The sequence below is a fragment of the Vidua chalybeata genome, chromosome 21, assembly GCF_026979565.1.
Source record: "Vidua chalybeata isolate OUT-0048 chromosome 21, bVidCha1 merged haplotype, whole genome shotgun sequence".
In the NCBI taxonomy this organism is placed as follows: Eukaryota; Metazoa; Chordata; class Aves; order Passeriformes; family Viduidae; genus Vidua; species Vidua chalybeata.
This window is the reverse complement of record NC_071550.1, coordinates 9969013-9996491: the sequence shown is the minus strand read 5'-3', so window position 1 is coordinate 9996491 and position 27479 is coordinate 9969013. Positions and strand designations below refer to the sequence as shown.

The 27479-nt window shown below is 53.9% G+C and overlaps 2 protein-coding genes and 1 non-coding gene across 5 annotated transcripts; 2 read left to right on the top strand and 1 right to left on the bottom strand.

The window, feature by feature from the left end:
* On the bottom strand, positions 1-24911 carry LRSAM1 (leucine rich repeat and sterile alpha motif containing 1). 3 transcript variants are annotated; one of them, XM_053961963.1, is made up of 25 exons: positions 24681-24911; positions 20741-20926; positions 19508-19564; positions 17952-17996; positions 17421-17498; positions 16569-16637; positions 15914-15998; positions 14607-14728; positions 13479-13569; positions 12498-12628; positions 11892-11921; positions 11188-11310; positions 10961-11100; positions 10383-10427; positions 9334-9404; positions 8451-8550; positions 7656-7743; positions 6948-7022; positions 5440-5520; positions 3998-4093; positions 3364-3462; positions 2188-2319; positions 1744-1825; positions 1440-1582; positions 1-957 (listed from the first exon to the last, which is right to left on the bottom strand). In XM_053961963.1, the coding sequence occupies exons 2-25, from the start codon at positions 20810-20812 to the stop codon at positions 832-834; spliced, it is 2181 nt and encodes a 726-aa protein (XP_053817938.1). In that variant the 5' UTR covers positions 20813-20926; positions 24681-24911; the 3' UTR covers positions 1-831. The 3 variants fall into 3 exon arrangements, with proteins under 3 accessions (XP_053817938.1, XP_053817937.1, XP_053817939.1); XM_053961962.1 differs by lacking the exon at positions 24681-24911 and adding an exon at positions 23829-24127; XM_053961964.1 differs by lacking the exons at positions 5440-5520; positions 24681-24911 and adding an exon at positions 23829-24130.
* Positions 24426-27179, top strand: RPL12 (ribosomal protein L12). The gene is made up of 7 exons (XM_053961966.1): positions 24426-24516; positions 24599-24672; positions 24925-25023; positions 25681-25762; positions 26379-26465; positions 26886-26998; positions 27087-27179. The coding sequence occupies exons 1-7, from the start codon at positions 24480-24482 to the stop codon at positions 27090-27092; spliced, it is 498 nt and encodes a 165-aa protein (XP_053817941.1). The 5' UTR covers positions 24426-24479; the 3' UTR covers positions 27093-27179.
* On the top strand, positions 25406-25533 carry LOC128798749 (small nucleolar RNA SNORA65). The gene has a single exon (XR_008434532.1). It is a non-coding gene; the product is annotated as a small nucleolar RNA SNORA65 (small nucleolar RNA).
* Positions 27180-27479: the final 300 nt, after the last annotated feature.

Here is a 27479-nt window from a genome sequence, read left to right as displayed (position 1 = left end):
GCAGAAACCAGCTGCAGTTTAATGGCTGCTCCTGGGGAAGGCTGTGGTGGGACCAGGCTCGTGGCAGCATTTTTATATTTCAGGGTGAAGAGCCGAGGCACACACAGGAACCGTTAATAATCAAGGACAATGGAGCAGTCCCCACAGTCCAATGCAGAGACTGAACTTGGCACAGCCCCAGCGCTGCCTCAGTGCTGTCCAGTGGCAGCAGCACGCTCTGCTCCTCCCTACCTGATTGTGGATGGGGACCCCACTGGGCTCCTCCGGCCAGGGCAGGTCCCTCCAGTCCTGGCGGCGTTGCTCTGTCCCCTCCACAGGAGCAGGAACTGGGGAGCTCCTGGCTCTGCCCTGCCTGAGGCTGCAGAGCCTCATGCTCCTTTGGGGCTCCAGAGCAGAAGCCCCAAACCTTTGGCATGACAGATGTGCAAGGCAGTGTCAGCACACGAAGAACAGCACGTCCTGACTGAATGCTCCCATGGGAAAATTCCCTCACATCCGGGCAGCACTGCTGGAAGTGCTCCCCGTGACCCCCCAGAGGCCTTTCCGACAGCAAACACCTCAGCCAGAGAGGAGCCACAGCTGCGCCCGGTTTGTCACCCAGGCACGGGGACGCTGGGCAGGCGGGCAGCAGGAAGGGATTCATGGAAGGAGCCCCAGCTGGGGGCTGAGAAGCCACCGGGGAGCTGGGAGGATGCTGAGGCTCCCGGGCGCAGCCAGCGCGGGGCCGGGCACGGGGAGGGCAGTGCTGGTCGTGCTGCCGAGGGGCTGTTCACAGGGGCGTGAGCGGCAGCGGAACAGCCCGGGAGCGGGGCCGGCGCCTCCCGGGCCGGCCTAGGCGCTGTGGAAGAAGCGGATGCGCTGGGCGATGTCCTGGCGGCACAGGGGACACGAGTGCAGCCGCTCGCAGCAGCCCTGGCAGCAGCAGACGTGGCCACAGGGCAGGAAAATCATCTGGGGCTGGGGGAGAGACAAAGAGGGGACACGGAGAGTGCTGCTGTCCCCGAACACCGCTCCCAGCACGGGGGGAGCTGGGGATCACCCGCGGGGTCTCAGCGTGGGGGGCAGAGCCCCGCACCCCGATCTCCGTCCCCCCCTGGGTGTGCGGGGCCTGGGCTGCGCCCAGCAGGACGCGATGGGACACGGGACAGGACACGGGGGCCGAGCTGAGCTGAGCTGAGCAGCCCCGTGAGCGCTTCCCACGGCCGGTGGGTGGAGCTCAGCGAGGTCCGGCCCAAGCCCGCACGGAGCCCCGTCCGTCCCTGCCCTGCCCTTCTCTCCCTCCATCCCCGCTGCGATGCCCAGCCCGGCTGTGCCCGGGAGCTGGCGGGATGAGCACCCGGGCACTGCCAGGGCCGGGCTGGGGACACAGAGCTGGGGCTGCGCTGGATGCCGCCCTCCCTCCGCCCCCTGCTCCAGCCCCAGGCTGTGCCGGGTCTCACCTCCTGCTCCATGCACACAACGCACTCCGACTTCTTCTCGTCCCACGGTGGGGCCGTGGGGGCCGCGGGGCCCGGGGGCTCCTCCAGGGGAGCGCTGGGCTCTGGGGCCGCAGGGACCCCCGTGTCCTCTGCCCTCCGCAGCTCTGCAACCACAGGCAGCTGTGAGTCCCCCGAGCGCTGCCCACCGCAGCTCTGCCTCCCCTCCTCACACACCCACAGGAGGTGTCTGACCCACAGAGCTCCCTTCTCCAGGCTCAGGTAGCTGCTGAGAGTGTAAAATGTGGCAGAAAAGAACTGGGGGTACCTGGGATGGTCGCGGCCACAGCCAGGATTTCCTGAGCCCGCCTGAGGATGGCACGCTGCAAACCAGCCTCTGTCACACCGAGCTGTGGGCAAGAGGAGGGTGTTGGCCCCAGAGGCACAGAGGGGGGACACTGAAAACTCCTGGGCATTGCTGGCAAGACGTGGCCATGCCAAGGAAAGCCCCTCTGCCAGGCACTAGGAATTCCCCGGTGCTATTTCTACTACAGAGAGCATCTGGAGGATGTCGGAAGGTGGAGCCAGGCTGCGGCTCACCCTGCAGGTCTCTGAAGAGCCACTGCCCACAGGGACAGGCAGAGCAGCACAGGCACTGTCCTTGTGGGGAGGTGACACGGCAGAGCACCAGCCAGGCACAGCCGGATTCTGAGCAAGGACAGGGACAATCCCTGCTGGCGCTCTCCCACACTGTGGCTCTGCTGTCTCGTACCTTCTCCAGGTCACTGGCGCTCATGGTGCCGAGCGTTTCCAGGGATATTCGGTGGTGAGCGAAGATTGGCACGTACTGCTCAGCAGAGAGCTCCAGCAGCAGCGTCACCAGCTGCTGCTCCAAACCCTTCTCCTGCAAAACATGGAATGAGCTCCCAGACTGTGCCCCTGAGGTCAGGCAGCAGCAGGGCTGGGGCTGTGCTCATCCCTGGCCTGCCCTGCTCCAGCTGTGCTGCATCCCAAACACACCAAAGCCTGGAAGCCCAACAGCTGGAGCACCTCTGGCCCCAGGTGTTTTATGGGCAGAATTCAAAATGTTGAGGTCTGGGAATCATTGAATATCCTCAGCTGTAAGGGACCCACCAGGATCCTCCAGCTCAGCCCCTGTTCCTGCCCAGAACCCCCCAACAACCCCACCCTGGGCATCCCTGGCAGTGCTGGCCAAACGCTCCTGGAGCTCTGGCAGCCTCGGGGCCGTGCCCATTCCCTGGGGAGCCTGGGCAGTGCCAGCACCCTCTGGGGGAAGAACCTTTCCTGCTCTCCAGCCTGAGCTGCCCTGGCCCAGCCCCAGCTGTTCCCTGGCTCCTGTCCCTGTCCCAGAGCAGAGATGGGAGCTGCCCCTCGGGAGGAGCTGCAGCCCCGGTGAGCTCCCCTCACACATGAAACAATGCCTTTGGCAATCACTGTCTGCAGCAGCCCCTGCTTTGCCAGCTCAAGCCAATCTGCTGCACAGGCAGAGCTCAGATCCATCTCCTTGTGCCCACCCTTTATGCCCAGCATGAAGTCCTGGCTCAGGCCATCAGGGGCAGGAATGGGCAGGAGTTGCTGCATTCAGTCATATTTGAAGGGGAATTTGGGGAGCCAAGCAGCTTCCTTTGGGTACTCAGCTGGAACAAGAAGCCCTGCCTGGAAGGTACTCAAGAGTTTTCTGTTCCTGACCAGCAGTCTGGGGCTGGGACAGCAGCTCCTGCTGGGAACAGCTGAGGTGTTAGCTCCATAGGGACCTGGGCAGCTCCATCCCCTCCACAGGCAGGAATGAGGGAGCTCAGAGCACCATGGGCAGCACTGGATCTGTGTGAGGGGTCTGTGACCTGCTCCCAGCCTTAGCTCAGGGGGCTGTCCTCGCTCCCTCCAGAGCAAAGCAGAGCCACAGTGGGAGCAGGAACAGCAGCAGCACCTGGAGTTTCAGGGAGAGAGGCTTCTGGTTCAGCAGGCGCTGGTACTGGATCAGCCAGTAGTTCTCCTGCTTGGTTTCGCTCTTTGCCTCCATTTCCAGCTGAAAAACAAACTCATTCATTCAGCAGCCCGAGGGCACACGGCCAGGGGGGTTCAGGGATGGGTGTGCAGGAGGGAAACCCCAGCCTGGGCAGTGCAGGGCCCAGCCAGAGCACTGTGATGGGGGTCAAACAGGATTTCTGGCTCCTGCAGGTTGGCCCCACTTTGACCCCGCTCACACCCAGTCCAGGGCTGTGCATCTCCCTGCTCCCTTTGCCCCAGGCCCTGTGGCCTCTTCTCCTGAGGCTCAGGAGAGTCTGCAGATCTTCAGGATTGCAAGACCACAACTCCCATCCCTTGTGCCCATCCTGCTGACCACTCCCTTCCCAGCAGGGTCACTGAGGGTGATGATGGTGCCCATGCTGCACCAGGGAGTGCTGCTGTGCCCCTCAGGTTCATGTTACAACTTCCTGGGACTTCTGGATCTGGACACAGCCCTGCTCTGCTCCCTTCACTCCCACACCGAGCCATGGCCTCTCCCTGCAGCCAACCCAAATGCTTCCTCATCCAAAGCACTTCATGAGGGGCTTCATTACCAGGATTTGTTGCAGTTCTTCCTCCCTTTGCTTCTTCTCCTTGAGCAGCTGCTGCAGGAGGCAGCTGAGCGCCCGGCGCTGCTCCGTGACCGCCTCCTGCAACAGGAGAGCTCTGGCAGCCACAGCCCCACACAGCTGCCACCCTGTCCCCTTCCCAGCAAAGCCCCTGCCAGACCCACACCAGTCCCCAAGGCTGTGTAATCCCTGTGCCCCACAGCTCGGATCCTCTCCAAGCAGCTGGCAGGGCAGAACCAGCTGAACCTGCTCCCTCAGCCTGCACTGCCACTCTGGGCAGCCCCAGCCCACCCTGGCTGCAGCAGCTCCTCCTCATTCCATCAGAAGTTCAGCCAAAAGTATTCATGGCACCCCCCCTACCACGGGCAGGGACACCTTCCCCTGCCCCAGGGGGCTGCAAGGCCTGTCCAGCCTGGGATCAGCACCTGGACCCTGCACAGGACAAGGCCCCTGGTTAACAGAGGAACAGCTGCCCCTCCCAGGCCAGCCCCACCTCCAGGTGACCAGAGCTGCCTTGCCCTGACAGAGGCAGGAAGCATCAGCACCTCCTTGGAGGGAGAGGGACAACTGATGACAGGAGGAGCTGCTCCAGCCCTAGCAGGGACCCTTTGGGGTGCACAGCACCAAGGGCAGGGAGATCCAGACAGATCCAGACAAGGTGTCCAGGCCTTGTTCCTTGGCTCCTGGTGCTGAAGCTGCAGCTGGGTACCTGAGCAGAGCCCTGCAGCTCCTGTGCTCACCAGGTCACACCTGGTCTGCCCTGCATGAACTCTGGGTGGTCCCCACCCTCTGCCCTCCAACACCACAGAGTGACACAGAGCAGCTGTGTGAGTCCAGGTAGCACAACCCAAACCTTACACCTGAAGGATCCAGGACAGGGCTGGAGGCACTGCTGCCTGAAGCCAGCACTTACCACTGCTCTGTGACTGCCCTGGCTGTTTGTCACTGATTTTGGGCTGACTAAACAGGTGACCTGACCTGACACATGGCACAAAGAAGAAAACAACTGATGCAAATCATCACAAAACAAGACTTAAAGCCAAGCTGCTGAAGCTAAACCTGGTACTCCTCAATGTGTGACTGCTGATGATGTCAAAACCAAAACACAACACAATGTAAGAGGACATGCAATGCATGGCAGGTAGGTGTTTTTTGGACAGCCAACAACTGGATTGCAAAATCCTTCCCCACCCAGCACACCTGGAACTGCCCATGCCTATGAGGGCTCCTCTGTCTCTCTGCTGAGAATGCCTGGGGATGTTTAGGAGCAGCAGCCATGTCCCACATTCCCAGGACACAGAGGGGTTGGTGTGTCCTGTGCAGAAGGAACTTCTGACTGAGCATAAAACCATCTGGAAACTGCCAGGAGCAAGGGAAGCAGGTGGAGCAATCCCAGAGCAGGGAGGGTGCCCCAGAGCCCCACATACCTGCAGCATCTCTGTGTCCAGTTCTTGCCTCTTTAACTCCAGCTGTGTCAGCTGCAATAACTCTGTTTCTATTAATTTAATCTAAACAGAAAATGAAACATTTTTTACTGACATTTAAAATGACTTTAATTTATGCTTTTAAAATGAGGTCTGATTGGCAAGGGCAGCACTGCAGAGCACCCAGAGGTTGGGAGGGAACTGCTTGTGCCCTTTGGTGATGTGTGTGCTGAGGGTCCCTCTGCTTTTACCCGAGGAGCTGTGTCCCCCAACTCCAACTGTCTCTCTACTCTGAACACCTTCTGCTCAAGTCTGGAACCTCACTCTGCAATCAGTTTGTGCACCCAAACCTTTTGCAGCCACTCTGGAATGCAGAGCCAAGGTCCCCCCAGCAGCATGGCTCAAACCTCAGACTCCTGGGACAGTACCCTGGTTTCCAGGTGCTCCAGCAAGCCCAGAACAACACCTGCTCTTTCAGGTGGGGCAACTGAGACACAGAGAGGTGAAATGAGGTGCCCAAGGTCCCACAGCAAAGCCAAGATGAGAGCCCAGCTCACCCCTCTGCCAGGCCACCAACTGTCCCCAGGCCACGCTGCTCCTGCTGACCCCAGGGCTCTGCCCCTGCAGCACGGGGTGGGAGGGGTCCCAAGGATGAAAGGTCCAGCCTTGGCATCAAGGAATAAATTCCCTTTGTTCACAGAGCAAGAGGGAGCAAAATGCAGGGCCCTTATGGTGAAGTCAGGCAATGATGGGGAGCTGTCAGACAGGTCACAGGCTTCCAGCAGATTGGTCACTGGGACACTCAAAATATCCAAGCCCTCAAGTTTATCCACCAAATCATGAACTGAGACTTTTCTTCTGTGTCAGATCAGAAGAGGGAAGATTCTGGAGCACTGTGTCAGAAACCAGCAAACCTCCTTCCTGCGTCTACCACTGCTGCCTTCCCACCTTCCTGCATCATCCCCTGCCACTTTTCCATTATCCTGCATCATCCCCTGCCACTTTCTCCACCAGCTCTTGCTCTTCCCCCAACTATGTCACTGCACCTTCTGCAGAATGGAGCTCAGAAAGGCAGGCTGAGAATGGGAAAGAAAAGGTGAACTTATGGCTCAAGCTGCAGCTCTGATGTGCTGGATGGAGATGCAGTGGGCTCATGTGGAAGCAGCAGCCCTGTCAAGTACACAGCCTGAAGGAAATCAGAGGTGCAACTGCAGATCCCACCCCGAGCCAGTGCAGGTCTGTCCTCCAGTGCTGCGGTGACTGAAGGAGTGGCAATGCCACCTCCTCCAGGAATCTAAAACTTGCTTTGACATTGCCTCCCTAGAGCTGGGAGACTGGAGTGTAACCAACACTGTCCAACTCTCTGTTCCAGAGCTCTCAGCAGCACCAGAGCTCTCCATGTCCTCAGACCCTGCTCTGTGCTCACAGCACTTTGTTCTTCCTCCCAGGATCTCATCAAACAGCAGGATGAGCTGAGGAGCTGGTTGCTCTTTCCTCTGTTGCTGACTCACCTGGTTCCTGATCTGCCTGTGCATAAGATCCTTCTTCACCTGGAGAGCTTCAAAGGCAGTTTTCTGCATCTCAATCTGAGGGACAGGCAAAATCCTGCTTAGTGAGTGGTTGGTACAGTTGCTGATGGGCTCAGAAGCTGCTGCCTTGCAGGGACTCAGGTACAAGTCCCTGAGTGGTGCTTGCACTGAGCAACAATGTCCTGAAACACAGCTGAGAGCCCAACAAGTAAAGCCCACCCTGGAGACACACAGAGAAATATTAATGTTATTCAAACATTCATCTGGAATGCTCTGTGTGACCCCGCCTCTCCTTTTCAGCAGCACTGAGTAGCCAGGCTGTGCTGCAGGGCACAGCTGCCCAGCACTTTTGAGAACAAACTTTGAAAATGCTTCTCCCAAGTCCCCCAGGAAACCTGCCAAAAGACAGGACTTCTCTCTCAAAATCCCCTCTTAATCATTGTGTCAGTTTTGCTTCCCATGGTCCATGCTTCAGTCTTTTCTGAAAATGTGCTGCCTAGATAAAAAAAAATATTTTTTTTAACCACATAAGTTAGTTTGTCAGAATAGCAGATATTTTCAAAGTTTAGCATGTAGTGTTAAATAAAATCACTTCTGCATGCAGCCCAGGCCAGCCACTGCTGCTGCTGTGACCCACTCTGGATCCTGCTCTCCCGCAATCCCCCATGACCAGTTTGCTCCTTTGCCTACCTGCTGCAAGATCTGACTGACAGCTTTGTTCTGATCCAGCTGCTGCCAAGCCAGGATTTGTTGGAACTTCTGATCCATCTCAGCTAGGCTGCAAGGAGATGGATGTGCCATGGAGTTAATGCTGGGTCTGGGACTCAGAGGAAAAGCAGGCAATGGGGAATGCAGGAGGAGGAATTTCTTCGTGAACAGGGGAAGAGCAATGGCACTGCACAGCTGAAGGCCACAAATTTAACACCTCCTTCCCTACACCCAAAACAAAGCTGCACCACAGGCTCCTGTGGCCCTGTTGAGCAGGTCACAGGCTCACAAGGCTGCTTTTGGTCAGTGCCAGATGTTGCCAGATTAAAATTTCTCATCTTGTTGTAAACAGTGAGCCAGGATGCTCTCAGGATGTGCAGCAACACTCGTGTACTACTTATGCACACACAGCACCCTTGAGGCAGCTTGGGAGATGAGGGGAGCAGCTCTGGGCTACATTTTGGCACTGAAGTGCTTCAAAACACAGGAATACTAGTAGTCTAACTCCATCCTTCATATTAGCAGAATGTATAAGGCAAAATAAACGGTACAAAAAAGTGACAGTTCCCCCAAAGTGTGATTAACATGCAAATTGTAGTCGTGAGAAGGTGGTTCATTTAAGGGAGTCTGACAGTTTAATTTGCACTGTCCTGTGCTGTTACAGCTGTCAGGCTGCATTCCACCAGCTCCAGGGGTTCTTGGTGTACTTATGGGAATTACACTGCTGGAAGAAAGGGATTTCACACCAGCACCACCAGCCCCAGACATCCCCTGCACCTGGAGCAGGCCTGGCTGACGAGGTCCTCCCGACGAGACTCGGAGGTCGTTTGGAGGAGCTTGTTCTTGTAGGTCTCAGCCAGCATCTGCTGCATGGCAGCTGGGGACAGAGGGGACAGAGGGGCTGTCAGTGCCTGCCTGGCCTGTGTGTGCAGAGCAGGACTCACCCACCACTGCTGCTGCAGTTACTGCAACCAACAGTAGCTCCTCTCTCATTGCTCTTGCTCTTTCCATTTCACTGATTCCAGAGCACACCCACCCACCTGATAACTGTGGCTCTTTATTGGGAAAAGAGCTGAGCAAAGTCCACTCTGCCTGTGCCTGCACCTCTTCAGTGCTAAGAGAAGCCCAGTCCCTGCTTACCAACCCTGAGATCACAGAATCTCCTGGGAAGTAGGAAGGGTCCCACCAGGATCATCAATCCAGCCCCTGTCCCTGCCCAGACCCCCCCAACAACCCCACCCTGGGCATCCCTGGCAGCGCTGGCCAAACGCTCCTGGAGCTCTGGCAGCCTCGGGGCCGTGCCCATTCCCTGGGGAGCCTGGGCAGTGCCAGCACTTTCTGGGGGAAGAACCTTTCCTGCTCTCCAGCCTGACCTGCCCTGGCCCAGCTCCAGCCCTTCCCTGGCTCCTGTCCCTGTCCCAGAGCAGAGAGGAGTTGGGCTCTGACAGTCTTGGGGGAACTTGAGGCTGTTTCCTCTTCTCTTGTCCCTCGTTCCCTGGGAGCAGAGCCTGACCCCCATTTGGATACGCCCTTGTTTCAGGGAGTTGTAGAGAATGAGAAAGTCTCCCCGAGCTTCTTCTTCTCTAGGCTGAGCCCCCTCAGCTGCTCCTGGTGCTCCAGACCCTTCACCTCATCTCCCCAAAGACCTGTCTGGACTTACAGGCCACTTCCCTCCTGCGCAGCTGCTCCGTCTCCTCCTGGGTTATTGCCATCACCTGTTCCATCCTGATTCTGCCAACAAACAACAATTCAGCCACTCCTTCAAAAGATTCCCTTTTCTCTACCCACCCAGCTCAGAGTCTCAAGGCTGGGCAGGTTCACCCTGCTCAGGAAAGCTGGACTTATCAGAGACACCAAAGCTTGGTGATTTTTTTGGTGAAGAACTTCTAAGTTTTATCAGAGACAACATTTGCTCAAAACCACGGGGACAGAGGCATTAGGCAGGGAAATTGATTTTTCTGAGACACAGAACATCAACACAACATGCACATGCTCTCCCCAAACAGTGCCACACCCTTTCCTGGCTTTCCTTTCTGCTGAGGCTGGATGAGCCCTGCACAGCTGGCCCAAGTGAGCAGTGCCACTGCAGGCAGCAGCCTGGCCTTCCTCCCCACCACCCCTGTCCTTGCTCCAGCACATTCCCCCCACCATTTACCAGGTCAGGAGCTGGTGTGGCTGGGAACAGTCTGACAAACAACTGGATGCTGTTCAACCAGTTTACTGGGCCACAGCACAGTTGGCTGATGGGAGGGAGCTCACAGGCAGGGCAGAGCTGGGGACAGTGACTTTTGGTGGCAGAGTTAGCTCAGAGTGTTGGCTGAATTGCAGATTTGCTTGCCACCTACTCCTCCCAGCCTGAATATGTTGCTGGAACATCTTCATAACTGCCTTGCTTGCCAGCAGATGGAGGATCTCTGTTGGTCCTTGATATTGGAATACAGAGTTTTGTTCCCAAACTCATTATTTAGGACTATTCAGAGATGAAAAAGAGGTAAAATCACCCTGTCACTGGCTGTGCCAGACACTGAGTAGGACCAGGCACACTGAGACCAGTGTCTTGCTTCCAACAGTGACCAGAGCCAGCTCCAGGTATGAGATGAACCTCACCTGGCTTAGGATGGATTCAGACTGGTGACTCTGAAAGGAAGCTCCCAACCCTCTTCCCAGCTTCTTACCCCTTTTCCAGACAAGTTTATTTCAGAGACTCACCTCTCATTCTCCAAAGACTTCAAAATGTCTGAACTTCGTTTTTGCCTAAAAAAAAAGATAAAACAAAAGGTTTTCATCAAGCTGAGTAGAATATCCTGGTCCCCCAGAGGGCAGAATCACAGAGTCACAGAAGATCCTGACTTGGAAGGGACTCAAAAGGATCTTCCAGCTCCAGGCCCTGTACAGGACAACCCCAACAATCCTCCCATGTGCCTGAGATAAAACAACTTTGCTGTCAGGCAGAGAGAGCAGCTTTCAGAGGCTGGGTACCTCCCATCAGCACCAGCTCACATGAAGACCCAGCATACACAGGCAGGGGCACCTTAACACTTGCAATTTGCACCTTCCATGAGGAATTTGAATTTCTTCCATAGCACTGCAAAATCCCAACATCACACATCTGTGAAACAGTTTTATTAAGATGCAAATTCCATGTGCTTTAAATGGGTTTTTGGCAGTCCAGGAACTAAGGCAGCTCCTCCAGACATCGATCCTGACCAGGTCTGAAACACAGGGGTGAAATGAACTGCTCAAAACAACATGACAAAAAATCAGAGCAAGACCCCCTGGGACCTCACCTCTGGTTGTCCTCCAGTAGCTTCTGGATCCGGCTGGCAATGCCCTGCTCTGTGTCCTTCAGCTGCTGCAGCAGCTTCAGCCTCTCCTCCTCCAAACAGCGCTGGTGCTTCGACAGACCCTGCTCCAGCCTCTGCTGCTCCTGCCCAGAGCAGGGGAAACCAGGAGAACGTGGTGGGTTTGGGGAAGGCAGTGGGTGCCCTGGAAGGGCCCTGCCCAGCACACCCACCTCTCTCACTGTCTGCAGGATCTCATCCTTGTGGCTGCTGAGCTGCTGCACCAGCAGGGCCTGCTCTCGCTGCCCCATGTTCAGGCGCCGCTCAAATTCCAGCTTCTCCTGCGTTTTTCTTTCCTGAGAGGAATCAGAAGAAAGATGAATGACAGGAATCTCCTTCCCCAGCAAGAACATATTCTGGCAAAAAGGTAAAGCAAGGGACAGGAGTCCCTTGCAGAGAAGAAGGGAAGCAAAATGGCAAACAGGAGGCTTGTCTAGGGGAGGGGAATGTTCTCTCCTTAGGAACCCAAAACCTGGGAAGGAGAAGCTGCTGCTTCCTTCATAGCAGTCTTCAAACTCTTTCATGTCATGGAGCTGAATTCCCTGGGCATCGACTGACACCAAACCAGCCAATATAAACACGCGGAGGGAAGCCCAAAATGCAGGTTGGTTTCAGCTCCACATGGCACAGTGTCTGAAGGAAGCAGGCAGCTCTGAGCAGCTCGAGCCAAAGCCACCAGGGAACTGCAAGGCAGGAGCTTCTGGCTGTTTCAAAGTGAGCCTTGCACAGGGGAGGAGACAGAGATCAGGGAAACAAAAAGAACAAACTAAAAGTGCAGCCAGGTGAGGGGAATAAGAAACAAAATAAAAAGATGGAAAACACAAACCAGAAGCAGACCCATGCTGCAGACAAAGCAGTTGCAGGAGTTGATCCTTACCTTCCTCTTCTCATAATCCAAGAATTTGTTCTGAAAAATAAGCAATATCAGCAATTATTCTCAGAAGTACTTTTGTGTAGATATTAGTCCACAGTACAACCTCCCCTGAGTGAAGACATCAACCAAAGGCACAAGCCCAAAGTCCAGTCACTCAGGCTTCTCCAGAGGAAAGGCATTGACTCTGCACTTGCCAAAGAGCACAGGAATTAGCACAATTATTGGCCCAGCCTCCCCTTTCCCAGGCAGGGCTGAACATGTCTAGCACTTGGCTGGGAAGCACAAGGTTCTTCAGCAGTTTGCTGTCCCCCCAAAAACACACTGCACACTCTATGTCCCTCTGTCACCCCTGTCCCTTCGCTCCATCACTGCTTCCAAGGATGGAGACAATTCCTTGGGATGTGTCGTCCAGGAGTAACCATGGTGACACCAGCCCCAGCTCAGGAAGATGAGCCACCCTTGCACACACCGTGCCTGGCTGCTCCCTCAATCCCAAAAGACACAACTCATGGAGGGGAAGGTGATGAGGGATGATGTGCCAAGTGCTGTGAGATGCTTTGGTGGAGCATAGAGACAAATCCCAAACCCCTTGGTGCAGGAGAGCCTCACCTGCCACTCACTCTCCTCCTCCAGGTACTTCTCCACTGTCCTGTCCACCCCATCCACTGAAGTTCCTCCTCCATCGCTCTCCAGCGTGGGGAGCAGGTACTGTGAGGGAGGGTAGTAAGCAATTCCACACTCTGGAAGACACCAGACACAAAATAAGAACATTTGAGGCTCAAAGACCTCCTTTGCACCGTGGCTGTCAGCTGGCTGGTGTGTGAGACTGCTTCCAGCTGTGCTCCCTCTGCCCACACACCAAGGAATGCCTGGCAGGGCTCCTCCAGCTGAGGCAGGATGGACAAGGAGCTCTGCGAGGAGGTGGGGCCACTCCATCCCCACCAGGACAAGGATCTGCTCAGACAGAAATGCATCCTGCACACAGGTGCAGGCTTGGTGACTTCTGCAGGGTTGCAGATGTTACTGGTCAGACCAAAATAAGTTCTGACTTATTTTGACTTATTCCCTGTTTTTCCAGGGAATATCTCAATGTCTGGCAAGGCACATAAAACCTCCACCAAAACTCCCTGTCTGTATTAAACACAGTGTCTACAAACTCCCAATCTGTGAGTTTGAGTTTTCCATCTGTTTTCACCATTCTCCAAACAACCTGCAGGGCCCACATCCTTCCCCAGAGAAAATGAGGCCAGCAGGGACCTTGAGTGACTCCTGAGTCTCTCTCCTTGTCCCAAGGCAGTGACAGCTGGACAATGCCTAATCCTCCCACAGGAGAAAATCCAAATAACCACAGGAGTTGCACCGACCTCTTATGGCCACTGAGACAGCCTGACCCTGCCACTCTGATTTTTAACAAACCTCTCTACATTCCAGTGTGGCAGGGCTCAGGGAAGGACTCCTGTTGTGCTGTTTGCCAACAAAGACTGGTAATCAGGTGTGCAGGGCATCAGCAACCACCCCAAGCAGAGCCCCCACAATGTCTGTTCTTCAGAAACGCCATCTCTGGGCACACCCCGGGTGCTCCTGGCTTACCCTTGCAGAGGAACTGCTGGATGGCCTCTGTACCCGCACTGCAGATGTCAGGGGGTGGGTAGGTCATGGCAGAGGCATCCAGGGTCAGCGTCTCCAAAACAGAACACACAGAGCTCCAGGTTATTCTGAGTCCAGCTGCAGTTCTCCTTGCAGCTCCCCAAAAGCTTACTTAATGTTACCCTAAATCCTAACATAAACGTGAGGCTGTATTGAATCCCTGCTGGGTGTCTGGCACCTTTCAGAGGTGACTCCACTGTCCCTTATTTGGAAGTTTCTGAGCTGGCCATTCACTGAACATTCCCCTCATGGGGGCACTGGCACTTCATATTTAGGTACCAGAGGTCAGAGCACTTCTCAGCTACAGACATTCCCTACTCTATGTCAGGAGTTCCCTTCAGCATGGAAGCAGGGGTGATATCAGGGCATGGAGAGGAGTCCCATAAAGAATGAGGGGAAGAGCCACTTGTTTTGTCCCACTGTGGCCACCAAAGGACCTAATGCTGCTTTTTTAGGGAAGGGCATAGCAGGAAGGCCTAGAAAGGACAGCACAAGCACAGGGGGCAAAGTTGCACAGATGCCTCAACTCAGGCTGTCCTCATGAGAAGTGAAGCAAAATATTGTGTGTGAGACAGGAGAGCATTTATTCACGCCCTCCTGCTGGTGTCTGAGCCAGCCCTGTTGCCTCACACTGCACCATTTACTACTGACAGGTTTGGCAGCCAGAAGGCAACATATCCATAAAAATCTTGCTTCTTTTCCCATTCTGAATGTGCACTTCAGAGAGCCATAAACACATGAAAGCTGACAACAAGTTGGAGATCTATCAGGGTGACAGAAGCACGATTTGTGCTATTAAAGACAGCCCTGGCAGGTAAAATCCAGGGGTTCACTCTCTGGGGATTGCTTTTGTCATGATTAAATGACAAAATGATCAGAATTAAGTGGCAAAATGATTAAATGGTAAAAATTATCAGAAAAGACCAGAGCAGAGACATAAAAGCCATTTTGGACAGTGTGAACAGCCCTGTTACAATCCCCTGCAGTGCATTCTGCCCAGACCCTAAACATTCCCCTGGTGGGCTGGATTTATTCCCAGCTGAGGGAAGCAGGCTGGGAAGGGCTGGGTACCTGCAGGGTGCGGGCGTGGGCCAGCAGCCGGGGCAGCTCCTGCAGCTGGTTCCCACTGACATCCAGAGCCCGCAGGCTCCGCAGGCCGCTCACGCTCCCGGGCAGCTCCCTCAGCTTGTTCCCTGCAGGGACAGAAAGCCAGTTAATAAAACCATGGAACCACAGAATTCACAGAATCACTGGGTTGGAAGAGACCTTCAAGATCATCGAGTCCAACCCAGCCCCAACCCCTCAGCTAAACCCTGGCACCCAGTGCCACATCCAGGCTTGTTTTAAACACACCCAGGGATGGTGACTCCACCACCTCCCCAGGCAGCCATTCCAGAACTTTATCACCCTTTCTGTAAAAAACTTTTTCCTAATATCCAACCTAAATTTCCCTTGGTGCAGCTTGAGACTGTCCTCTGGTTCTGTCAGTGCTGCCTGGAGAAAGAGCCCAACCCCACCTGAGCACAGCCACCTTTCAGGAAGTTGTAGAGAGTGATCAGCTCACCTCTGAGTCTCCTTTTGCAACATTCCCAAAACAGGAGACAGCAAGCTCATCTCTTCCAACACCAATCCATAACCACATATACAGCTCATTTCCACAGGATGGGGCTGTGCCAAGTCACACAGGGACTCAAAGGATGTCACTGCCCACCAAGGGCAATTGGGGATCATCTCCTTCTCAGCTGAGGTCACTGCTGCAGGCTGGATCTGTGTCTTTATCAGGAGAGTATTTGTAACATGGGATGTTCTTCCCTTGGCCTAAGTCCCAGGGATGGGAGGAAGGGGACTGAGTGTGAGATTGCACACCCTGGGCTCAGAGCCCAGGTGCTGCAGACAGACAGACAATGACCTGAGCTGCCCTTCCAAGCTCCTCACCCTCCATTGCCTTCCCTGTTTCAGCAACAGCTCCACATAACTAAATCTCCTTTTTCTCCCAGATTTATGGCACTGCATAGCTGTAGAATGTCCAGGAGTCTGGAAAAGAGGTGTGACCTTTGTGCTTGGGCTGTGCAAGGCTGGTGGGGATACACAGGCTCACAGGAGCCAGCTCTGGGTCTTGGGGGACCCAACTATAATTCGGTTTACCTGGCCGAGTGCTCTGCTTGCTTTACTGGAGGGCTTGAGGCTGACACATTTTCTGCTTAGATCATTTCTCCTGCCTTGCCAACTATTTGAATTCAAACCTTCCTTGTGTTCTTCCTCAGCCTTCAGAGTGTAAACCATATGGTGCTTGCCTTGATTGAAAGGAATAATTGCTAATGCAGCTCAACATGACCAGATAATAAATGTGCTTTGCCCAGAGCAATCCCATTCCATACCTTTCACATTGAGGACCTGGAGCTGTGCAAGGTCTCCTATAGATTGTGGAAGGCTTTTTAAAAGATTCCTTTCAAGGTTTAGGACCTAAGGTATTAACAGAAAAGATATTCAAAATATTCATCCAAGTCTCATGTCTTCTACAAATCTGTGCTGCTGGGACTTTCAGGCCCAGAAGTACAACTTGAAATTGGTTGTTGATAACACTTCCAGGGTTAAAAAAAATGTTATTTTCCACCAGCCCTGGATAAAGGGCATGCCAAGCTACCAGGGGCAGTGAGAAACCCTGCTCACCACCAACATCTGGTGCTGGATCCAGATTCAGGAACTGGGAATTGGAGTGTCCAGGGCAGCCCTCCCCAACTCCAGCTCTCACCTAAAGCTGTCCCCTGAGCAGAGAGACCCTGAGTGTGCCCTTACACACTGCTCTAGGTTCTCAGTGTAACCACCCCAGGGAGAACAGTAAAACCTGAATGTCTGGGGAGATCAACAGTACTCTGCTTGCTCAGAGCATCTGCATGGCTTTGGGAGCCACTTGGGCTGCACCAAGCTGGAGAACATAACCAAGCCTGGCTTTTCCTGCTCTTCTCCTGCTCCTTTCCTCCTTTTTTTCCATACCCTGTACAGACACCTGGGATGCAGCTGCAAATCTTTTACCTGAAGAGCTGTCAGCTGACCAATATCAGCAGGAAGTGATGCCAGCTGGTTGTCATGCAGATCCAGAACCTGGAAAAGCAGATGGTGTCACCAAACCAGGTTGGGAACAAAAGCCATGAATTATTTCACAATGAAAATTACTTTGCTTCCAATGGGACTTTGAAAAGCAGCTCAAGCTTTCCAGGGGACACAGGTATTTAATTCTTGGAGGTCTCTTGGAAATTCAGGCATCAGTAACAAACAAGAGACAAGGGAGAGCAGTGACATTGAGGGAGCTGTCCCACAAAACTGGAGGAGCCAAATGGATAAATCATCCCCTTGGAACCAGGCTGGCAGAAGGAACTTCTGCAGGATCAATGAGCTGAACTGCTCTTTGGAAGATGAACTGCTCCAACAGTGCAGGGAGAGGGTAGGACTAGACCTGGAGACCTCCCTCCCTCCATGTGGAGCTGCTGAAATGACTCTACCTCTTGGGGAATCCCTCCTGTCACACCCATCACCACTTTCCTTCCCATTCCAGTGACCCTCCAGAGAAGGGAAGAAATGGATTTACCCCATAACACATCCAGCTCTGCCTGACCACCACCACCAGTGAGGCTGCTGAGGGGGAAACTGTGGGATTCTGCAGGGGATAAATGAGTTGTGGGACTGATGGTGATGTGACACAAACCACTCAGTGACTGCTGTCTGTCAGCCTGGGAGCTGAACCCACAAAAGGCAGGTGTCACACCTTGGTACTGATTCCTGGCAAAGCCAGCCAGCCAGAAAGGATTTACTTGGGCTGGTGTGTTTTAATGCAGCTCAAATCCAAGGAAAATAGGCTGCAGTTGAACTGTTAAGAATCCCAATTACCTTCACAGTTATGAGACTCAGGAGGTTGCAGGACTTTGGAACTAAGGATGTCAGATTATTGGTATGAATAATCAGCACCTGGGGAGGAAAAACCCCATTGTCACATAAACACAAGAGACACCAGAACAAGCACTTTTCTTGAGACTGAACAGGGGAGGCTGTATAAGAACTCAATACCTTATTCAGTATCATATAAAACTCTGCAGTAGGAAACAAATTGTCAGAGAAGGTCAAACATTTTACATGAGATCTAAACCAGAGCCCAGTTCCTCATGTGAGAAATACCCTTAGATGTCTTAAGACAGGAACAACCACCTCTTCTTTCCTGGCAGAAGTTAACTTTAAAAAACACAGGCAGGACTGATCTGACTCCAACTGCTCTCTATGTAGTATCACACAGGTGGACAAATTCCTGACAAGAATATTCCTTCTGGACCACCATAAAACAACCACACACAGTCATATCAAACACAACAATAATAGTTAAACATATTAATAGAATTATTTAATAATTTCTGATTACAACATTACCTTTTTTTGCAAGACCTTGCAGGTTGCAAAGGCCCCATAAGGAACCTAAAACAATAAAAAAAAAGTCATGTCAGACTTCTCTTTTAAGCAGTTCTACACTGTCCACCTGAAAAGTGTGAACAGCTTGACTGAAAATAAAAGTGATAAAAATTACTGCCCTCTGATTTTGGCCCAGTACTTCCCAGGGAGCTTCCATTTAAACAGCTTTCAGTGGCTCTCCATGACACAGCAGTGCCACAGAACAGGCTGAGGCTTAGGCAGGACTTCAAGCCTTGTGTGATTTAATATTCACTGTGCAGAGGAGCTCAGGCAAAGGTTCAGCTTACTCATCACAGAAATGCATCCTGTGGTTTGGCAACCTCACAACCACACTGCAGTGTGCTGAGAGAGAAAGGTGAGCACCAGGCAGGACAGAGTATCCCTGATGTGCCAGGAGAGGGACAGGCAGACCAAGGAGATGCCAGTTCAGCCCCTGCCAGGCATGGCTGGGCACTGTGACCTTCCCTGCAGCACAGAACCAGCAGCAGCAAGACTCCTGTCCATGGTTAATTGTAAAACCAAACTGATGTCTCACTTCATTTATCGAAACAACAATGAAAATGAACAGTAAGGCAGTTTTATGGTCCAAAAGGAGCTGCTGGGCATCCCAGATTAGCTGTGGCCCTGAGTGGAGCTGGCTGGGTGGATCCTCTGTCTGCCACCCTGCACACCCAGGCTGGCCCACACAGCCTGCAAAGCCACACAGAGCTGCTGTTGGCTCCTGAGCTTGGAACAAAACATCCCAAAGTCTCAGCAGGCAGCTCTGCACACACTGCACAGCAGGCAGCTCTCCTCTCCAGGATGGTGTCAAATCACCACACTTTGCTTGGCAAGGGCATCCTGTATTCAGGATCAACATTTCAGAAGCATGAGACAAGGAATAAAAATTAAAAGTGAGATAGAAATGGGTTTCTGCCTGAAGCTGCTCTGGCTGCCAGCAGGAAAATCTGTGTCTGGGTGCCTGGCACTCTGTCACTGCCTGCCCACACACCAGCAGACAGATTGTTTCTCATTTAGTTGGCTGCCATAAAAGAAGCTGGGAGTGAGACTTCCATCCTTACCCAGCAACTTGGAAGCAGGACTGGGATTTTCACTTACACAGAAAAACAACCATGGGTGGCAGACTGTATAGCTCTAAGATTAGAAATACTCAGCCTTTGGCAAATCAATTCCCTCAGGACCAGCAAAATTAAGCCATGAGGTCCCGAACTAGGGTCAAACAAGGTACTGGTGGAGGGTATGAGACCACTCTGCCCTTCTAAAGGATTCCCAGGACAGAAATAGTGTTGAAGCATGAGACAGGACAGAAAAACTCCCACCAAAAAAACAGGGAAGAAACCCCCAACTGAAAGCTAGAGCTCAAGAGATAGAGGAAAAGATGGACTAGCAACAATTTCTGTCTCAAGGCTCACAGGCATGAGAGTAAATCTGACAGCTGGTCAGAAGAAGATAGAGAAACAAAAAGCAGACAGAGAAACAGAGCTGTGAGTGAAGACTGGAAGATGTAGAGGACATACCTCTGAGAGCTCACATCTGGATATGTCAAGGGTGTCATCAGCACCAGCTTCTTTTGCCTGGAGAGGGAAGAAACACATCCAGAGAATCAGACCATGCAGAAATACAGCACCTCTTGCTGCATCTTGCCCAGAGAGTTTGTGGACTCCCCATCCCTGGAAGTGTCCAGGGTCAGTTTGGATGGGGCTTGGAGCAGCCTGGGAGAGGGAAAGGTGTCCCTGCCCATGGCAGGGGTGACACTGGATGGGCTTTAAGGTCCCTTCCATCCAAACCAGTCTGGTTCTGTTCCAAAGTATTTTCCATGTTCAAATCAGGTCCATGCAATGCAGCTGCTAACAGTGATGAACCTGGACAGACACCACTCACCCATGTCCCCAAAGCCACATCTAGACACCTCTGGTTCACTTCCAGGGATGGTGACCTCCCACCGTTGTCCTGGGCAGTCTGTTGCAATGTCTGACAACACTTTTCAAGAAAAAAAAAGTCCCAACATCCACCCTGAGCCTGCCCTGGCCCAGCCTGAGGCCGTTCCCTCTCCTCCTGTCCCTGTTCCCTGGAGCAGAGCCCAACCCCCCCGGCTGTCCCCTCCTGTCAGGAGTTGTGCAGAGCCACAAGGTCCCCCCTGAGCCTCCTTTTCCCCAGGCTGAGCCCCTTTCCAGCTCCCTCAGCCCCTCTTCATCCCTTCCCCAGGAGATTCCCTGTGCCAGAGCACCCTAGTGAAATCTTACTCCAGGAAAACAAACAGCAACATCTAATGAGTTCATCCTCAGAATGACAGGAAGATTAGAATAATGGGAAGCAAAAGAGAGGCACAAGGCAAGGCAGATGTGATGGGAAGTCACAGGTTCCCTGGAAGGAAAAACAAACTGGGAGATCTGTAAGGGCAAAGGGACATGGAGGAGAAAGGAGAGATGGGATCCCACCTGCAGGCTGGCAGGAGGTGGCGTGGGCTGGAGGATGCCCCATGGAACCACACAGAGAGGGATGGAAGGGGATGTGGGGGTGGGAGGGCAAAGGCAGACAGGGGGGAATTCCCTGAGGTACATTAGAAATAAAACCTGCTCTCTTAGTGGGATCAGGAACACGATTTCTGCTCATGGAATGTGGTTACTGGTCATGCAGGGATGTACCAAATCACATGGAGCCAGGATCAGGCATGGACAACACAAATTACCCTGGCAGTGCCTACCCAAGGACCAGGCACAGAGGACAGAAATGACCCTGGCAGTGCTTACCAGGCACATTTGGTACTCGAGGCGCTTCCGAGCATCATCGCTGGGTTTCTTCTTCCTGGAGAAGAGAGGCATCTTCAGTCCTGACTCTGCCTCTGTCAGGGGCACAGATGGTCAGTCACTGCAGAGAAAGGCTGAGGGATCCTGGGGTCTGTGTTTGCTGGGGAGCCTGGGCTGCAGAAATGGGACCTAATGAGTTGGGAGGGAAATTAAAAAGAAAATAATTGTGTCAATAAATGTCTTTGTTTAGCTGGATCACACAGACAGTCCCAACACAGGGAAGTACAAACATGAGGCACTCAAGACCTGCTGTGATCTTAGAGGGGTTGGCTGTCTGGGTCAGCCCTGGGATAGGCACAGAGGAAGGCTGCTGAGGGATCAGAGAAATATAGGGTCCACTCCAGGAATTAAAAATTTAAAAGCTGTATCAGAAATCAAGTACCAGGGATAAAACCCAGACTATTTAAACTCAAAGTCAATTCTAGCACAATAACAAATAACTGAGAGCAAGGATTCCAGCTGGTTCAAGTGTGAGGGAAGAGAAGTTGAACCTGAGAGAGGAAAGGTTGGGTGCAGGAAGATGCCTGGTGGAATCAGGAGAGCAGGTGGTTGAAGGGAACAGACACCAGGCAGCTCTAGGACAGGGCTCTGACCCAGCAGGGAGAAAAAGGAGCTGCTGGCAGATTTTGAGGGAAAGGCAGAAAGCTGTGGCTGGACAAGGAATGGGGAGAGCAGCTGCTAATGAGGCGGTACCAGTGGGGATGCTCGAAAAGAGATGGGGCCAGTTGAGCAATGACATCAAGGAGAAAAAGGAGTTTATCTGTGGCAGCACAGGACCAGGAGCACAAATGGGCAAAGCAGAAAGAGCCTGAGCTGGGGCTGCAGCTGAACAGGGGCTCCCAGAGGGACCTGGCTGGGAGGTGAGACTGGGAGTTAGAGAAGAGCAGGAGGGCAACAGCAAGCCCTGACCAGGCAGTAAGATTTTAAACACTTGCAGTGACTTTTTTAAACACTACTTAAAATTCCTAAGCAATTAAAGATCAGCACAAAAGAGGCACTCCTTCCCCAGTGGAGCAGTAACTGGCACAGCTACACTTAACTCAGGGCTCAGTGGAGCTCAGGTGTTGCACATAAAATGCCAGCTCTGTGTCTGCAAACTGGCCCCAAAGGTTCCTGAGGAGCAGCTACTCACAGCATCCAGCCAGGGATGGTCCCTGAGCAGGGAAAGCTCTGCCAAAAACTCTGTAAAATCTCTACAGAGATAAATCTCACTGTAAAAGTAAAATAATTCAGTATAATTCATCTCTCCTCCTTCCACTGCAGGAACAAGGAGGCAGAGACATCCTGAGTCACTGTCCTGCTGAGCTACAAACTCATCTCCAGCAGCTCCGTGGCTCTTCCCCTGCCATCCCAATTTCTGCCTCTTTAACCAGTTCACATGATTGAAATGCTGCTCAGACCCAGTTCCCAGGAGAGGAGGGAGAGCCAGAACTCAAAAGATTGAGCAAGAAGGGAAGCTGACTGTCAGGGAAATGCAGGGCAGAATCAAGGGCAAGACATCAGAGGCACAAACAAAAGCAGATTTCAAGATGAGAAAGCAGAAGGCAAAGGTGCCTGCAATAAAATATCCTTGAATTGATGACCATGGTCAACTCTGCTGAACATTTCTGCATCCCCTTGTCCCAGCACACTTTTCCCTATTCCAGCCAGATCTCACTGGTCATGGGGACAGTGGGAAATCATCACTTTTCACCCAAGAAAATGGATAAAGATGTGAAGGTTGAAGGGTAGACAGTGAACAGGAAAAGAATTGTTCCAGGCATCATAAGATGAAGGATCAGAGACTTGTTAAATGGATTGAACAGCTTCCAAAAGTGGAAATTTGCTTTAGTGAAGACACATCAAACTCAGCAGGCAGAAATGAAAAAGGCATGTGACCATTATATGATGCAATTTTTATTTATTAAATTACTGAAAGAACTGCCTGTAAGTGGCCAGGCCAGCACCCACTCTGCAGGCACTGAGCACACACAGACTCCAAATCCTGATCCCCCTGCTCCCTGCTGGCAGTGAGCACACACAGACTCCAAATCCTGATCCCACTGATCCCTGCAGGCACCAGCTCTGCCTGAGGAGCAGCCACACACTCAGGAAGAGCACAGGAATGTTTTCTGGGTGTTTCCCAGTCTGCAACTGTTGGGGTGATGACAGCAAAATAAAACCAAACACTTCATTTTACTAACAACTGTAATTCAAACACAGCAACACAGCTGTGGGAGAAACCCCAGTTTTCAAAAAATTCTGGACACCATAAATCCATTTGGGCACTGTAAGGAGACAAGGTGAGGGTGTGGAAAGAAGAGATGCTTTATTTAGTCTGGGAAAACACACTCAGGAGCACAGTGAGGCAGCAGTGAGCCAGCGTCTGGGTGGGCTCCTGAAGATGCTGCCGGGCCCCGGGGGACAGGGATGTCACCAGGCAGCCACGGGCTGCTGAGGCAGTCTGACAGGCCGTCAGCAGCCAGCCCTGCAGGCAATGAACAGGCCCAGAGGAGGCAGCAGCTGATCGGCAGCTCTGGAACTCGCTGTCCGGCATCGTCTGCTCTCTGTGCTGGAGCTGCCACAGCCTGAGCCTGCCCTGGCAACGCCTGGAACAAATCTGCGCTCGTCTTCACCAGAGCTCTGCCTCTCAGTCCTTCCTTTCCCTCACCATCACTATTCTTCTCTTCTTCTCTCTGCGGGTCCCCCTCCCAGGGTTACACAACTTCCAAGCTCCTCGTCTTCTTTACCCTTCCCTCATCCAGAACCGCGCCGTTCTGTGCCCGAGGGCCCAGAAGCTCGGGAGGATGGAGGGCTGAGTCGACCCTGCCGGGATTTTGGCTCGCAGCCCTCGGGCACCAGCCCGACACCTGGGGAGAGCAGCGACAGTGAGCGAGGGCAGCGCCTGCTCCGCGGCGGACACCGCACAGCTGCGGGCACCGCCTGCCCCGGAGCCCTCCCCGGCGCGCGGTGCCCGGTGCCGGCCCGGCGCAGCCGCCCCAGTGTCCCACAGCGGATCCCCCCCTGCCCTGCCCCGCCCTGCCCCGCTCACCGCTCGGCGCCGCCATCGCCGCCTCACCGCCAGGTCACGTGATCGGCGGCACCAGAGAGCGGCGCGGCCGGAGCGCCCCGCCCCGCCCACAGCTCTCTGCCCGCCTGCCGGGCGCCCCCTGGCGGCCGGAGGACCGCGGGATCCCGGAACTGTCCGGGATGGGAAAGATCCCCCGGGATCACCGAGCCCAGCCCGGGACTGATCCCCGCCTCGTCCCTGGCGCAGCCCTTCCTTGGACAGCTCCCGGGGCGGGCACTTCGCCGGTGCCCTGGGTAGTGCCTCGCCACCTTTCCATATGGTCCAATCTGCAACAGGGCGGGCGGGCGGGCTGGCTGGCTGGCTGGCTGGCTGGCTGGCTGGCTGGCTGGCTATCTATCTATCTATCTATCTATCTATCTATCTATCTATCTATCTATCTATCTATCTATCTATCTAATCATCTCTATCGAAATATAAATACACATCGAGATCCCGCCACAGCCCGCTCGTCACCTCTCGCGAGATCTCGGCTGCCATTTATACTTCCCTGTCATCTCGCGAGATCTCGGAGGGTATATCTTAGGCCCGCGCGACCGACGCTGCCTTTTAGCTGCCCCCGGAAGGCTTCGGTTTGGGGTCCATCCGCCTCCATCCGCGCCATCCGCCGCCGCGATGCCGCCCAAGTTCGATCCCAACGAGATCAAAGTCGGTAGGTGGCGGGCAGCGGGGCGGGAGGCGGGCGGGCGCCGCGGGGCCCGGCGGGCGCGGCTGACGCGGCGCTGTCCCCGCAGTTTACCTGCGCTGCACCGGCGGCGAGGTCGGAGCCACGTCCGCGCTGGCCCCCAAGATCGGACCGCTGGGGCTGGTACGTACCGGGGACGGGGAGAGCCGGGCGAGCGAGGGCACCGAGGTGGAGGCCGAGGGGAGGGATGAAACATGGGCCGAGTGCAGTGGGAAGCGAGTCCTGCTGGGGGAATTGAAGCGTGAGGGAGGGATAAAAACTGAAATTAAACGGGAGGATAAAGCGCGTTGCGAAGGCGCTGGGAAGCAGCGGGGGCAGCGCTGGGCTCTCGGCTTTAACCCGAGCCCCGTGTGACCTCCACGTGTCGTCCCTCAGTCCCCCAAGAAGGTGGGCGATGACATCGCCAAGGCCACGGGCGACTGGAAGGGGCTGCGGATCACGGTGAAGCTGACGATCCAGAACAGGCAAGCGCAGGTACCGCACGCCGCAGGGGCCGGCCGGTGCTGCAGGCGTGGAGCCCGCCCGGGCTCCGCCTGCTCCAGCCACCGGCCCGGATCCCGGCAGGGTCCACTCAGCCCTTCATCCTTCCGAGGTGGATAAAATGAGTGCCACACAGGGGGCGTGTGGGGGTCTTCTGGGAAGACCTTAAAACGTGGGTGGGGGGGTGTGTGTGGAGACTTGGGGCTTCGTCAGGCAGGAGGATCCCGAGAAGAGATCCTCATATGCCAAAATTCAACTTCCATCCTGTTGCAGATAATTTATTTTTTTACAGAACATTGACCCAGGAAAAAAAAAAAAACTTACTTAAAGCAGAATAAAAATGAATAACTTAAAATCTTGGCAACTCCTGTAGCCACCTGCCACCGTACCTGTTCTGATGTCTGTGGCTGGTACATTCCAGTGGTGAGCTGAGAGGAAGCCCCAGGCAGGAAGCAGTCCTCTCCTGCTTGTGGGGAGGCCTGTGCCGAAAACCTGGGAACAGATTCCTGCAGCACAAAAAAACATGGAGCATGAGGGAACTGATCAAACCCACACTGCTCTGGCAGTTCCCTTTGCTGAGATAATTGACAGGTTGAGTGTCTTCATTAGTAATGTAGAATGGGGGGGGGAAATTAATTTCTTTGTATTTAGATAGAGGTTGTTCCTTCTGCCTCTGCTCTGATTATCAAAGCTCTGAAGGAGCCACCTCGTGACAGGAAGAAGCAGAAGAACAGTAAGTGTTCCCCTGTATTTGGTTCTCAATATTTTGAGGCTAAAAGAGGGGAAATACCAGTACCTTTCTCTGGGATTATTCAGCACAAACTGGTAAACGGGACATGAGGCTGTTTTGGGCATCCCTGCAGTGCCAGGGTACCAACAGATGCATATCAGCAGAGCTCTGTGTTTGAGGGGAGTGTGGAGTCATGGGCTGGTTTGGGTTGGGAGGGACTTAAAAGCCCACCCAGTGCCACCCCTGCCATGGCAGGGACACCTCCCACTGTCCCAGGGGCTCCCAGCCCCAGTGTCCAGCCTGGCCTTGGGCACTGCCAGGGATCCAGGGGCAGCCACAGCTGCTCTGGGCAAAGCTGAGGTAGAACAGCCCCCTGCCCCATGACCTGTGCAGTACCATGGGGCCTGGCACAGCCAGGGGAGCTGCAGAAATGCCAGCTTAGAGAGAGGAGTTGGGGGTAATTGGGTGCTGCAGTCTGGGAGCAGCAGCACTGAGAGCAGCCCTGCTGGAGCTGCAAACCCCCAGCTCTCCACATGATGTGAGTGCTGGGAATGGTGCTCCCAGGGGAAACAGGGAGCTGGCAGTGCCCGGGTGCCTCACTGCTGCTCTTCCCTCCCAGTTAAGCACAGTGGCAGCGTCACCTTCGACGAGATCGTGAACATCGCGCGGCAGATGCGGCACCGCTCCCTGGCCCGGGAGCTCTCGGGTGAGTCCTGGGGCTGGCGTGCAGGGAATGCTCCATTGCCTGCCAGGGAGGGCTCCCAGCTGAGCTCTACTGGCTGGGAACAGGCAGCCCCAACACCTGGGGAGAGAGGAGGGGCACAGGGAGTTTGCAGTGTGTTCCTGGGGGAATCCAGGGTGTGAGATCTGGCTAAGGGAGTTGATGTTCCCTGGTGAGCCCTGAGGCTCCAGCCTGCAAACCCCTGAGGGAAGAGGGACAGCTGGGAGCAGTGATGAGTTCTTTGTCAGAATCCACACTGGTTTGGGTTGCAGGGGACCTTAAAGCTCATTGAGTTGCACCCCTTGCCATGGGCAGGGACACCTTCCCTAGCCCAGGTTGTTCCAGGTAAGCTCCTCAGATGTTTTCCTGTGGTAGAGCACTGACGAGCTGTGTCTGCTGCTGCAGGGACCATCAAGGAGATCCTTGGCACTGCCCAGTCCGTGGGCTGCAGCATTGATGGGAGACACCCCCACGACATCATCGATGACATCAACAGTGGTGCCATCGAGTGCCCAGCTGTAAGTACCCAGCTCTGACTCAAATTGCTGTACAACATCTAATTAATGAAAGACTCCACTAATGAGCTGTGTTTGCTTCTTCCAACAGAGCTAAGACTGCAGAAAAGGAAGTTGCCACATGAAGGCTCCTTCAGTTTTTTGTAGCACTTTAAATACTAAAATAAAGACCCAGTTGTCTGCAGAGACTTGTTTGTTTGATTTGTCCCTGTCCGATGCTGTGAATTTTCCTTTGGGGAATCTCTCCCTGTCTGCTGGAAATATAGCACCTTTGGTGGGATGTATCCATGCCCGTTTGGAGGGATTGGGGCAGGGATGGAAGTGTGGCTGTGAGGAATGAGAACAGAAGGTTTAGCCTTGCTTATTCAAAATGAGATCCATTTGTGTCCTTTGCTCCCTGATGAAATTTGGGTCACTGCCCTGATGACTTGGGGGCCACAGAGCCTGAAGAGGGGCTGTAGTGACAGAAGGAAGGGCATGATCA